At 42.5% G+C, this 14807-nt stretch overlaps 1 protein-coding gene across 1 annotated transcript in view; it reads left to right on the top strand.

The window, feature by feature from the left end:
* The window catches only part of MKX (mohawk homeobox), a 67447-nt gene extending 60713 nt beyond the window's left edge, over positions 1-6734 (top strand). The window contains exons 5-6 of the mRNA XM_063128340.1: positions 2574-2607; positions 6430-6734. Of these exons, the coding sequence (XP_062984410.1) occupies positions 2574-2607; positions 6430-6616 (221 nt within the window). The 3' untranslated portion in view covers positions 6617-6734. The remainder of the gene's footprint in view (positions 1-2573; positions 2608-6429) is intronic.
* The last annotated feature ends 8073 nt before the right edge of the window (positions 6735-14807 follow it).

The following is a 14807-nucleotide window of genomic DNA, read 5'->3' as shown; positions in this document are numbered from 1 at the left end:
CCTACATTTGTGTGCACTTTTCGAAACGTATGGATTTTCCCAAGTGATTTCCCCTAAAATAATAATAATAATAATAATAATAATAATAATAATAATAATAATAATTTATTTATTTATTTGTTACCCGCCTCTCCCTCCAGATCGAGGTGGGGTACAACATATATATACATTATGTGTGCATTTCCCCCTAATATATACATTTTGTGTGCACATTTCCTAATTATATAGTTTTGTGTGCATATTTATAATTTGTGAAGTGCATTCCAAAATCTGGAAAAGTGTAAATATTGCCATATAACTGCATTCTGCTTCATGCGTATGAAAAGGAACTGTGAATTTGGTAAGTTCTCATTAAATTGACAACCTGACCTGCTTTGGTTACCCATCCCTACTTAAATATAGTCAGGGAGCAGTAGCCATGAGTACCACAGGGGAAAAGGGTTAACCACATCAAGTGGGGCTGGCCCTACCATTAGGCAGAGCAACCTCAGGCAGCTGATTTTTTCTGTCCTGAAAGGGCAGCATATTGTTAATTATTTAATGTATTATTCTTGAATTTTTAATCTCAGGGAGAAGCATGTGTGGGATATTGGGGGGAAATAATTTGGCAAAGAGGTGGCAGCCCCAACTCAACACCATAAATATGGCTGAATACATAAGAATTCATAGCTAGAATATTAAAGCATAAAGCCCTCTGCTTGGATGAAGAAATCTGTCAGTTTCACTTTCTCCCAACTGAAAATGTGAGAATCTTAGACTCTTTCCATCCAGTTTACTGGAGTGGGGGAGTAAGACAAATTCATTATAAAATACCCCCCTGAAATTCTCACCCATCCCTATGTGGGGATGCCTCCCCAGAACCTTCAACTGGTCAAGCTGCTAGACTGTTGTGCAGGACCAGCAATACGGAGCCTATTTCATCAATTCATAAACAGCTTCATTGACTGCTGGCTTTAATCTATGGGTATTAGGAGCCAGGTATCTAAAGGACTAGCTACTCCCCACATGGACCTCCCAAAAGTTAACATCCTGCTTTGAGGCCCCCTGCTTTGAGGCCCCCTGCTTTTAGGTGTAGGCAACCAGGAAAGAGATTTTTCTGTTGTGGTGTCCCATCTGTAGAACAGGAGCTTTGCTTCATGCCAAATCTTCTACCATTTTGTCAATGGGTGAGAACTTTTTTAGTCACTCCAATTTTAAACAAGAGTTTGTTTCAATGGGTTGGATCCCAACTAAGGCTGCTGGCCCACCCCTCCTCCCTGTCTAGCCGATGGCTACCAATCAGGGGTCAGAATCAGAATTCAATAGGACATACTTCTGAGTGGGCACATTCAGAGCTTCATCCCACATACCTGTTTCCCTCGAATTATCCCTATAGCCTTCAAATATTGAGTTTGTTCTGACTCTATACTGTTTGCTTCACCCTACCCGGTGCCTGTTTACACTTCCCTGGCCTGTTCGCATTCTCCTTCCTTCTTTATTGTTTACTACAACTTATTGGATTGTAAGCCTATGCGGCAGGGTCTTGCTATTTACTGTGTTATCTGTACAGCACCATGTACATTGATGGTGCTATATAAATAAATAAATAATAATAATAATAATAATAATAATAATGTTACTACTAGGCGGCTAGATCCTTTGCATACCAGGAAGTGGGTTTAAGGGGGGAAATGTAAAAACATCATAAAAAATCAATGGATGACTCAATTCGATTCAAATTTGGTATGCTTAAAGCTCTCCTTAATATCTATTACTGTACCAATTTTGATGTCATTATCTTTAAAGCTTACGCAGATGTAAGCATTTGTTTAATTTTTCTTCAAATCCTGTTCCTGCACCCCAGTGGTCACTCAGAAAACAACAAATGATACGCTCGAAAACTAGTAGCAAAATATTGCACTTCTTTTGGCTAAGAAGCGCAATTAAAGGAGGATGCATGGGAGTACTTCCCAATAAAAGCAGATTATAAGCTGGAAAACTTCAGAGTCCTTTGCATGCAATTCACGGTGATTGCACAGTATAACGCTGGTGTGATAAAGCTCATAGGCCTATGCTGTAATTGATTTCAATGGGACTAAAATATGACTAGCATGGCCTGGATCTAACGTAGCCTCTGCTCTTCTCTTTTATTTGCTGCTGCTTTTTTAAAAAAAATAAATCTGGTTTGCTATTTACTTTTTAGCGTTAGAAGTTGTAAACCTGAAGAGCAAATGTTTTGAACAAATAAATAAATAAATAAAAATAATAAAAATAATCCACAGACTATAAGCTGCACTGCTGTGGCCCACTATTGTGCCACAAGAGATCTGGCAGTGTGCCAGGAAAAGTCAATAAAATGATGAAAGGCTCCCTTCTAAGATGCAAGTGTTGATTTCAATGGGTCTCCCCTTTGTATGGTTAAACCTGGATCCCACTCATAGGCTTTCATCAGGATCTCTCTTTGTTGTATAGGTTCATGTTTTTAAAATTCTTTAAAAAGCTTATTGTTGAATAAACACACTCTTTTTGTTTCCATAACGTTAAAAAATACTTTGATGAAAATAGAAATTAACAGGATTATTGTCTCCTTTCAGATACTCTGGAGAATGGACCTAACAAGTGTGAAAGGTGAGTAAAAGTTGCCTTTGCCAGTTGCATATTTCAGAAGTGGATGTAAGGTACTGGGAATAAGATGGGGGGGAGGACATCACAGTGTCTCAAAAGGAATGGGTTTTTGGCAAGCGGGCCCGCTGAATACTTGCGAAACGTTGATGGCTTTTGCAGAACATGGAGGGCTTTAGCAAGCAGCCAAAAAAGAAGGCTCACTCCAGCAACCTTTGTAAGTCAGAGGAAAGGGGGGGAGTACAAAGCCCTTACTTTTGCTTGCAAAGTAGTGGAGGTGGTAGAGGAGAATGATAACCAATGGAGAGACCCCATCTCAGGCTACACCTGGGAAAATGTTGCTGAAGAGAATCTACAGCCCCCTCCAGTGAAGATTGGTGGCGCTGATGTCAGTGGGACAGTGAATCCAGTCCGGGTTTCAGTCAGAACTCTGAAGGATCTGTCCAAGGTGGAGAATTTAGAGTTCTGACTAGTCCTGACTGAAACCTGGAGCGGATTGAGTGCCCCACTGACATCGGAGCCAACAGCCTCCACTAGCCCCCTTCATGGGGTTGTCTATACGAGGGGAACGCCCCAGGGCAGCTCCGCAGTGGCACTAGGGCATTTATATGATGCAGCAGCCATTGCGGAGCCATCCCAGGGCTTTCCCCTGAAGCTCCGAATTTAAAAAGTCAGGTGGAGCAAGGTGACGATGCTGCATCTCCATCTGTTGCCTTGCTCAGAACTTGCAGCAGAGGTGTGTCACGACCAATGGCATCCCCTGATTGGTAGCCATTGGCCAGACCGGGAGGAGGGGGTGGGCCAGCAAGCCGAATGGCCGCTGGAATGTGTATGCGCTTTTCCAGTGTGGCCAGAAGGACACCCATGCCGGAGAAGTGCGTAAAGGTAAAAAAGTTTAGGAAAAACTGGGGGAGACGTGCAGATGCACCACGGCAGCCTAGCACCGCAGCAGCGGAGGCTCCTTCAGAGGCAACCCCCCTGCTCACTCCTTAGGGTGGGGGCAGCCCACAGGAGCGCAAGCGTGGGGTTTTGAGGACTCGTGGCACCAATGCGCCATTGTCAAGATGGCCCCAGCAGGAGGCCATTGGGGTGAGGCCCTTTTGCCCCAAGCAGCAGTTTTTCTCTTGCTGCTTCTCAAAATACACCCCCCCCTCCGGGAGGTTTCTCTCTTGGCTTGAATATGGGGCTGTTGAATGGCTGCACACAGGGCAACTGCTTCAGGGGAGGGAAACCCCCCCACACACACAGGCCACAATCTTACCCCATGGATCACCTCCAGGAAGGGGGGCTGTTGCGCAAGCAGCAGCTTTCCCAAGTGTAGCTCTTGAAAGCAGTACACACACACCTGCCCCCACGCAAACCAATGGGGGGGGATGCCTCCATTGGATTGCATGGAATACTTTGAAGCCATCTGCCTTCAAGTCCTTTTTCAGCTGCTTCCTCATCCCCCGCTTGCCATGGTGAGTTTTTTCAATTGTTGGGAAATGGAAGGGAATAGCAGCTGGCGGAGTCTCCGGGTGCAAGCGGAAACCAAGGCCTGACGCGGGTTGTGCCCACGGCGATTCTCCTTGCGGCCATTTGAGCAGCCCTGCTTCCAATCCTTGCCCCATTCCAGTCTGGCAGCCCATGTGGATGGGCAGACGTGGGATCAGGTGGCGCAAGGGGCCAAAAGAACTGGGCCTGACCCACCAAAGCTTCTGATTCTTGCCCGGCTTCTTCATCTGACCAAACGGTTGCTCAGGTACCAGACGGAGCTGTTGTCGGCCTGCCCGTCTGCCGTTACCCACATGGCTGGTTGATTGCCGGCTTGCTTCCCAGCTGAACTATCTCTTAAAACTTGCCTCCAGAAAATGCAGACCTTCGCTAGCTTTTGAGGAGGGTGGGAGTGTAAGGGTGTCTGTCACAGTACACACTAGTAAGTGTGTGGGTAGGATTTCATTTCATTTAACATTTCTAGACCCAGTTAAAATGTCCGCTGGCCCCAGGTTTTCAATACATAATTTGTATTAATGAATTCTTTTTTTTTTCCTGCTGCTTTTCCTTCCAGTGTATTTCACTTTGAAACCTGTGAAGAGGTCCTCACTTTTGGTGACTGCTGGGGGCGGGGGCTGTGAAAGGCTTCACACAGCTTAGCAGGGGTGGTGTTCAGGCTCCCTGCTGTTGCTCAGGACCTTTTCTTTTCTATGTCCTGATGCCAGCTTTCTCCTTTATTTATTTATAGCAGCTTTATCTTACTCCTTAGCTGAAAAAGGCTCTCAGGCTAGCTTAGTTACAAATATTTATAATGAGATGGTCTCTGCCCTCAGGCTTACAATCTAAAAGACATGACATAAAAGGAAAAGGTATTGGGAGGGAGGACGGGGGGGGGGATATTCATGCTCAGTAATGAATGTCAGGACTCAGAAAACCCATCTCAAAGGAGGGGGGAGCTTTTAAAGCCTCCAAACTCTTCTCTGGTTTGGATCAAAATCTGAGCTGGAGAAGAGTACCCCCACCCCCATCCCAGCAACCCATCCCCCCATTCCTGTTGCCTTGCTACTCAAAAAACACTCCCATTCTTGTGTGGGAGAGGTGCAGCTGTCCACCTGCCTGCCTTTCTCCAGCATTCCAGAATCTTCTCTGCCCTGGGGCCACCAGTTCCATTGGCTTGTGTGTGTCCCTGCTCTCCACTGCCCCTGTTCCCTTGCACCACCTTATTTCATTTTACCGGGGGGGGGGGGAAAGGAGGGGGTGTTTCGTGGGTTGGGGAGCTGGCAGGGAAGGCTTTGAGGGGCCGTGGGTATTGTTTCTGAGCCTCTATTTAGATTAGCTCGAAAATGTCCCCAGTTTTGGGGAGAAGATTAGCTAGTCTATCCATGTGGAGCTTTAGACAGTCCACCTGCCTCTCTGCCACCTGCCCTCACTCTGGCTTGGTGTGCAAAAAATGGTACTGAATAGAAGTGGGCAATGCATTTGCCACCTCCACCACCGCCACCAGGGCCATAAACAGGTGGAAAAGAAGGAGAGCACAGCGAGGCTTTTGTGAGACGTTTTGCCTTCCCGAAAGGCCATCTGAAAAAATGGTTTGATGTGGATCGTTAGTATCAGGGCTATTAAACATTCTTAAAGGCAATCCAAGTAATCACAGTATTATTTCTTTTAGTTAGCTCATAGTGCAATCCTACCATATGCATGTTTAGACAGAAAAAAGTCCTACAACTCCCAGTTTTCCTTAGACAGTGTGGCTAGCTGGGGAATGCTGGGAGTTGTAGGACTTTTTCTCTCTCTAAACATGCCTAGAACTGCGCCCTCAGCCACTGACATTCAGCCTTATCTCAGCCTCCCCCAACCTGGTGCCCTCCACATGTGTTGAGTACATCATACCAGCCAGTCCAATACAACTAGGGCGACCCTATGGAAAGGAGGACAGGGCTCCTGTATCTTTAACAGTTGCATAGAAAAGGGAATTACAGCTGTTGTCATTTGTATGCATGCAGAACCTGGCGAAATTCCCTCTTCATCACAATAGTTAAAGCTGCAGGAGCTATACTAGAGTGACCAGATTTCAAAGTGGGCAGGGCACCTGCAGCTTTAACTGTTGTGATGAAGAGGGAATTTCGCCAGGTGCTGCATACAAATGGTACCTGTTGAAATTCCCTTTGCTATGCAACCTTTAGAGATACAGGATCCCTGTCCTCCTTTCCATAGGTCACCCTAAATATATCTGTCTTATGTTGGTAGAGAGACTCCTTTTTTAAGCATTTGAGACACGCTGTGTATCATTTTTTAAGTGCATGACAATCATCATCATCATCAGACACAGAAACATTTCTTGTTGTTTGATTCTAGTGCAGCTAACAGAAAGAGATCACACAAGGACGAGACGTATTGGAAAGAGATCAATGCAGCAATGGCCTTAACAAACCTTGCGCAAGGGAAGGACAAATTGCAAGGAACAACCAGCTGCATCATTCAGAAATCATCACATATATCAGAAGTAAAGACTGTCAAAGTGCCACTAGTACCGCCATTTTAAAGAGAGTTGTTAATCTTCCTTTTCCCCACAAGTGGACATTTTTCATGCCATTGGTTTTCCCATAAAATCAGAACAAGAGGTCTGAAGAAAGGACTGAAAAAAACAGCTTTCTTTTATATCAAGGTCAGTAAAATAATAATAATGGGCACAGCCCACTGGAAAGTTCTCTTTCACAAGAGTCATTAAAATGGATGGGAGCCTCACAAGAGCTTGGTTGTGTTCTTGCGTGGGTCCTGTCCATTTCAGTGGTGCTTGTGCAGGAGAACTTCCCAGTGAATTGTGCTCACTTATGGCAATAAACCAGTGCTCCCCTGGAGCGAAAGTATTTTGTTGCTGTTGTTAAATGAAATGTAAAATCAGTTCTTTAAAGGTCATGTAAATTATGGGAGGGAAACCCTCCCAAGTTTTTTTTTTTAAGTCAAACTATTAACTTATTTTATTGTATTAATCAAACTGCACATTAAGCGTCTGCATTGCTATAACAATAAGTGCCTTGCTTTCTTACAATAAGCTACAACGTGGGCATAGCTCAAGACAACTGTGCCTCAAAGTGTCAACGCCATAATGCTTAATCTTTGCATGTAATTCTGAATGCATCCTGACCAGTTTAAATCGGAGCTCAGAAAGGGTATTTTCTCTTTTCTTTTAAAAAGCCCTTCAACATTTGCCTTGTATGAATTAGAGACCGGTAAATCTCAACAATGCAATTGCTCCGTTTTATAAAGGAAGAGTCCACTATGTTACCAAGTAGTGTACAGTTTTTCTTGTCTAAGTGGGGGTGGGGGGGAATTGCTATGCATGTCTAGTTTTTTTTCTGCCTGCATTTGAAGTATGTTAAGATACCAAAATAAATACTTTTGATAAGTGCAATACTGGAGAGAGAGAGAGAGAGAGAAAACTCTTTTTTTTTAAAAAAAAAGTAACATCCTGATTATTTTAAATCAGGGCATTTACATGAGATTTAAAGCAGCCCTTGCTCAATCGCATTGTAATGTAAATGTAAACAAACAAACAAAAGATACATTGACCAGAATGGTCATTCAACATTACAAGGCCTCTACTCAGTTTTGTCTTCCAGATTGACACTGATCAGAGGTGAATAGCAAAAGGAATTTAAGCCTCATGTATGAAAATGCTATGATTCTTAACTTCAAATGTAGTGTTCAAATGTTTATAAAAACACCCATTGTGAATGTTTAAGTCCTTGTCGCAATGAAACCATCAGTAAATCCAGTTTGGATTCCTGCCTTTCAAAGCTCTCCTTTTGACTTATTGAAACTGTTATGTAAGTAAACAAAGCAGATCACTTTTTTTGGTACCAAATCAACCTATGCTTTAGTTTGTTATTTATACTGGAGCTCAATAAGTTTCCACGACGGAAACTGTTATTGCCTTAATGCATCCAAAATGTTTTTATTTTGGTACGGAATGTATCAAATGAAGACAATCCCCGTTTCAATGAAAGGGGCGGGGGGGGGGGGGAGAAGGCATAATGAAATCTATATATTATATAAAGTGAAAAGCCCAAATTAAAAACATATGGGGCACACAAAACACCAAACAATTGTGGCACTGACTCAATTTAAAGTCAAAGTAGATGCTAAATTAGGCATTAAAAACTACATTTTAAACCCCTGGATTTGATTGCCATTGAGTAAAGTGAGTTGTATAAAATAGGTTTTTATGGAGGTATACAGGATTTTTCTTCAACCATACAAAAATATTCTAATCAGGTTCACCTTCGTGAATAAACAACAGTAAAGCCAAATATAGTTTATATTGAGTCGGTAAAAGAAAACTGGAAAAAGAGTTGATTGTCTGTGGTCCAGTTTAGGGGAAAGTTGAAACCTAGTTTGTTTTCCTTAAATCAGGTTGAACGTTTCATCCGAATAACGGTATCCAGATTAAATTTGTGAATCTAGTTTGAGAGTCTCATTTGTAAATGGGTTCTCAGTGTGGGAAAGCTGCTAAGCCCTGTTTCATTCAACACAGTTTTGTCCATTTAAAAAATTGAGCGAACCCTAGTTGAGGTTAGCGAAGTGGAATCACAGCCCTGTTCATCAAGAAAAAGTGTAGGTCCTCATCCAGTCCCTGTCCTCACACATGCATGGGATGTATGCAGTCTTTCTGTAAACAAAGCTTTTCATTTGCAGGATGACAACAGCCAATGTGTGTGTAGGGATGGAGACAAATGGGTGTGGAGGGGATTACATTAAGAAATCTCCACACGTAGAGCAACACGGGTTGCAGCATAGGGCTGGATTTCCTTGTACATTTCCTTGTGTGCTTGTGTTACAGTAACCAGCAATACAGCCAGATCAAAATAAACCAGGACAGGATCTACACTACTGCTTTATAATAGGGTGACCATATGAAAAGGAGGACAGGGCTCCTGTATCTTTAACAGTTGCATAGAAAAGGGAATTTCAGCAGATGTCATTCGTATGCATGTCGCACCTAGTGAAATTTCCTCTTCATCACAACAGTTAAAGCTGCAGGGGCTATACTGCAGCTATACTGTGACCAGATTTAAAAGAGGGCAGGGCACCTGCAGCTTTAACTGTTGTGATGAAGAGGAAATTTCACTAGGTGCGACATGCATACGAATGACTGCCACGACACAGGCTCTGAACACCAGACCCGGCCGAGGCTACTCCCTGCTCAAGCCAAGCACCACCGCTTGATATGCCTGAGGCAAGGGATAAAACCCACCTTCCTCCAAACTATGTGGAGAAAGGGGTTTAAAATGGAGAAGGATTTTAATATATATAATAATGCGCTGTGAGTTATATCTGCTTAGGTGAATGATTGTCAGAGTGGGTGCTGAATGTGTAAACTTCAGATTATAAATGCCAAACAGACACGTGGGATTTTTGTGGTAGTTTTAAAACAAAACAATCAAAATTTATTTTTAAAAGTTCATAAGCTTTGTTTCAAATAACAACATTTAAAAACCTTTTTGAAACCTTCCATACAATCCGGTCACTCATTCACATTCGCGCTTTCCTTTTTCTCACACAATCACTCTTGAACTTTCTTTATCATCAGTATTGATTGATATACCTCAACTACGTGCACACCACACTCTAAAGACACCACTCACTACACTGACCCTCAAATTTCCCAGAACTTAAGTACCATAAATACAGAGAGCACTACAGACTCTAAGAGTACCTAACAAGTCTCCCTGAAAAGCTTTCCTGAAAAGAACAAGAACAAGAACTCTCAATCCCCTCAGTCGTTCCCTTATATATCACTCCTCCCCCCTCCCAAGACATTCTAACTCCGCCCACTCAGGCCAACATTCTACAAACCACAGACTTACAAACTGCAGACATACATTTGGAATTGACTCTTGGGGTGCTGAAATTTCCTTTTCAATACAACTGTTAAAGATACAGGAGCCCTGTCCTCCTTTTCATATGGTCACCCTACTTTATAACAGTATTGAAGTGCAGTACAATGTTACAGGCCATGGCACATTCCATATACTGCTTTCAAAGTGTTATATCCTGCTTTGTGTAGATCTGGCCCAGGTTTCCATATTAAGTCTGAATTGTGTATTTTTGTATGGCTAAACTTACTGGATTTTTAGCCCCAAACCTCTGCTTTTAAGAAGGCCCTCTGCAGTTCTATTAGTGCAATCCTAAACATGTCTACTTAGAAGCAAGACCCAATGACTTCAGTTGGGCTTACTCCCAGGTAAGCAGCCATACGATTAACAGCCAAAGTTGTCCATTTCCTGGATATATATGGCAATCTACCATACAGTGAGGAGGATCAAACCTTTGGTGAAGCTGACTTTCAGGTATGCAAAAATTTCCTCAAGCATAGCCAGATTCAATTGCACTAATATAATCTAAATAGCAGATATCAACCTTGATGTAACTTGTAGAATGCGCCTTGATGTAACATAGCAATTTTTGGTGGTTGTTTTTAAAGTATAATTAAAATGATTTGATATGAAAAATATTTTGTACATAAATATATATATTTTTACTTCTTTTTTTTTAAAAAAAAAGGGCTGTTTTGCATTGACATAAAAACAGGAAATTTATGTTATGACTGTATGAACAGTTGAAGTATACTTTTGATTGACTTGCATCTTTATGCAAAAGTGGTCTCCCCACAACAATGACCCTTGAGGCTTGATCTACTGGATTTTGTCATAACAATGTGAGTTTTTAAATAAAAACAGAGAGTAAACACTTCACGTTAGTTCATACTATTATAAGTTATTCTGGTATTAACTATTTTGTGACAATAAACTGTCTTGTCAAACTTTTCTGTAAGATATAGACTTTGTGTTTTTCATTTGTATGAATGACAACAGGAAGAGGGAAAACAAAAGAACAAACATCATTGCAGGAACAAGGCTTTACTGGAATAAAATGGGTTTTTGGGGGGAGGGATGGAGTCACAATTTTTTTAGGGACACCCATGAAAAAATACCTCCCAGAGCAGATTCACTGCCCCACTGACAATGGAGTCACCAGCCTCCACTGCATCTGAGAACTGTACCTGAGTCTTCTGCAATGTTTTTCGAGGGGTTATAGGGCATTTGTCTTGGAGTGTGCAGTGCAGCTTCTTGGCCCATTTTTTGATAGCGTTCTCTTCTTTGACCAAATAAGGTTAGGTTCATCGTATTTCTACCAGGCTTGGCCAATCCAAAGGGCCCATCATATAGGATTGTGTTTTATTTAGCCAAGAGTCTTGCTAGGCACTTAAAAGATTCAGGGCCCAGGCACATAGGACATAGATCTGCATACAATTTGCATATGATAATTTATATCTATATATAAATATTTAGAAATAATTACTAGGAGTTATTTCAATTTCACAGAAGACAAAGCCAGCCAATGAATTCCTCATATAAAGCGAATTTGCATCTCATCCCAGATCCATTCCAAATCAGCAGTTCATCTTCAATTGCAGTTAATTTGCAATCTCTTGTTGCCACCTCACTTCTCTCTAGTTCCCTCCTGGAAGAAATTTGTCCCCCACCTTAGAAGAAAAGCTTCCATTCACATCAATGGAAGTTTTTCTTCTAAACTTAATTGACATGTGAGATGGCAGAGAGACTTAACCATTCCCTCGCTGGCTGCAATCTCCCTTGAAAATCACCAGCTACATGGCAAGAAATAAATCTTAACTGGCATCAATAGATACTCAAGACTCTGGTGATCAGATCCAGGACTCTAAGAAATAGATTAACAAAGCCTCATGGACCTAGGCCTAGCAATGCCCCTGTTCCCTTCTATGCCCAAAGAGGACTGTGATGCTTGATCACACATAGCCCCAGGCAGGGGGTGACACAAGACATTTCACTGCCTTAGGCGAAGGACAAGATGGCAACTCTTTCAATTCCATGTACAAATGGCAACTATACTGGCAGATTAAATTGTCTTTGTCATTGATGATGTGGCAGCATCCTTCACTGTATCTGAAGGCAGCAGGCTAGCTTAGGGAGAGCATGGCAGGCTGCATTGCACATAGGTCTCTCCTCCAACAGCTGGCTGCCGTCTCCACACATTTGCCACCTCAGGCCACTGCTTCACTCTGTCTCATGGTAGCGCTGGCCCTGGTTCTAGCATCATGAAGCCCCTGTTAGAAATGCAAATGCTTGCTGCTGCCAACCGATTCTCCATTTTTCAAGAGAAAGGGGCCAGCTAGCCTGGGAGTCAGATGCAGCCTCCTTTCTGTGAGTTCCAGAGACAGCAGGACCTTTCCTGTAACTCCATTTAGACCTCCTGCCTCACTGTGAGAGGCAGATTCCTCTGTGGCTCCCACATGGACACAAGAGATGATTCCCCCCACCACCACCCCAAAAACAGGGGAGAAAGAAAGCCCACCACAAGCCAGCGGGCATCCTTCTCTCAAAGAGAACAAAAATTCACTATCGCGACTATGGAATTTCCGGTTTCCATGTAACAAAAATTCAATTAAACACTCAGGTTTTAAACTTAACAAACACTTGTCTTTGTTTTTTGTTACATTTTTCCTTTAATTTAGTCTTCTTGTTGCTGCATGGTTTCTGGAAGCACAGGTTTAAATGTTGTCTTAAAAATACAAGAAGAAGCATGCTCCGTGCTAAGTCAACGACTAACAGAGTCACAGTTATTTATGATGTAGAAAACCAAACATCATTAGAATTGCTGGTTTTTGTTTCAACATATGTAACCATTTTAATAAAATAAGTAACTGTTTGAAAAAAAAATCTTGCCATTTTGGAAATAAACCTTCATTCCTTGGGCCCTAGATTTCATATGCATGTTCTATTCACATTAAGTTATTGCTCAATAGCAGGGCTACAATCCAATAGAAAGTTAAGCATGCGTGAGCCCACTGCTTTCAATGGGCTTAATCACACTTAACTCATGTGTTGGATGGCGGCCCAGATGTTTATGTAGAAAGTGATACAGAATTTATACAGGCAATGGGAGGTAGTGGCTCACAGCAGTGCCCTGGCACGTAACAGCCGATTGTATCTTCGTGATAACAGATGCGCGTAGCAAAACCACATCTGATGATCTATGTTGAAGTGTTTAAAAGACACTCAGTATTATGATATATTAAGAATACTATGCCAGATCCTTTGGCTGCTGAAAAGCATCATAAACACATATGCTTTGTATTCTGACCTTCGTGTTTCATGTCTTTGGTTCTGGCTAGATAACAAACTGCTTGCTTTCGGAAGATCACTGTCAGTTCAGTTTCCTCATCCAATGTTCGAAAAAGCTGGCACTGCACAGCACTGAACACCCCAAACTAGCTACACCTGCTGCATCAAACACTCCCATAGCTGAAGACAGGTTTCAGAAACCTGTTATTGCAGGAGAAGAGCAATCATTCTAGAAGGACACAAACATTCCTGACCTTGGATCCAGGATTGTCTTCTGTGGATAGAAGGGCTCAGTTCACAGAAGATCCCTTTGGCCAATTTGGGGAGGGGGGATCCCCTCTTTCCCCCCTGTCCACACACACATCACAGCTCAACCCCATTCAGCAGCTTTCCTCCTGGGTAGGGTTGGAGGGGCTGCCATGGGGGAAAGGGGCAGTGAAGTCCATTTCCACACCCCCAGTTGCACACACCTAACTCTAGATCCAACTCCTTGTCTTGCTGCCATAGAGCTAATAAGATCATTGAAGTGAGATGACATTGTCCAGTCAGCAACAAATAATGCACATGTCAAGGTTTGGCCAAATCTAGGATAAAGGGCCAGCAAAGATCCATAGATCCATGAATGGATCTCCTTGCCAGTCAGTGTTCGGCCCTGAACATTCAGATTTCAGAATCTTTTCCAAAAATTAAAGTCTGTGGGCCAAAAATTATTATATCTACAGGCAACTGGAGAATCCAGATTTAAAATGAACCTTTGACTTTCCCCATATTCCAGTGCTTATGAACCCATACACACACACACACACACACACACACACACACACTTTGACCCATAGCTAAAATCCTCCCACTTGACATCAGTGTAGAAAGGGGTTTATAATGAAAATATGCATTAAGAGGAAAAATAGACAACGTAGAATAACAAGGGCCATGCATGCATAAAACTATAGGCTCCCTCCATCCTCAGTCTCCTCTCCCCAAACTATTTTAATGCAACTGTTATGTCAGCTTGGGTTACTGGCAGTGGATTGGGCTGTTGGCAGTAGATGATAGGCCTGGCTCAAGACAACTATAACTCACACACCTGACTTTTTAAGCAGCTGAAGTCTGGTTTCTTAATGTATGTTCTCTTTTATTTGTCTTGTTGGTTCCTTCTTCAGGTGTTTTTACTTTCCTGATCAGCATTCTTTTTTTTGGACATGATACCTCTACCCCAATTCATTTTTCCTCTTTCCTGGAGAGCAATGCAGGTTCGTTTAGGCCAGATATAATTCTTTTGTTGGACCCCATAGCTATTATTATTATTAATGTCTCCTGTTGACCAATTGTTTTCTTTCCTCTCAGTGTCAAAAGCAATTACATCACTTTAAGAGCAGTGGGGTCAGTTTGAAAACATATCTACCCTTTTCAGTACATATCCCTTTTGTCACAGGTCAAGTGGAGAAACACCAGCTCTGCATTGCCCACTTTTTCTTTTTTTGTGTGGTTCTGTAGCAGCCTTTCTCAACCTGAGGCGCTCCAGATGTGTTGGACTACAACTCCCAGAATGCCCCAGCTGGCTGGGGCATT

Source organism: Elgaria multicarinata, chromosome 1, assembly GCF_023053635.1.
Source record: "Elgaria multicarinata webbii isolate HBS135686 ecotype San Diego chromosome 1, rElgMul1.1.pri, whole genome shotgun sequence".
NCBI lineage: Eukaryota > Metazoa > Chordata > Lepidosauria > Squamata > Anguidae > Elgaria > Elgaria multicarinata.
The sequence above is the reverse complement of the archived record's forward strand: the minus strand, read 5'-3'. Positions and strand labels throughout refer to the sequence as shown.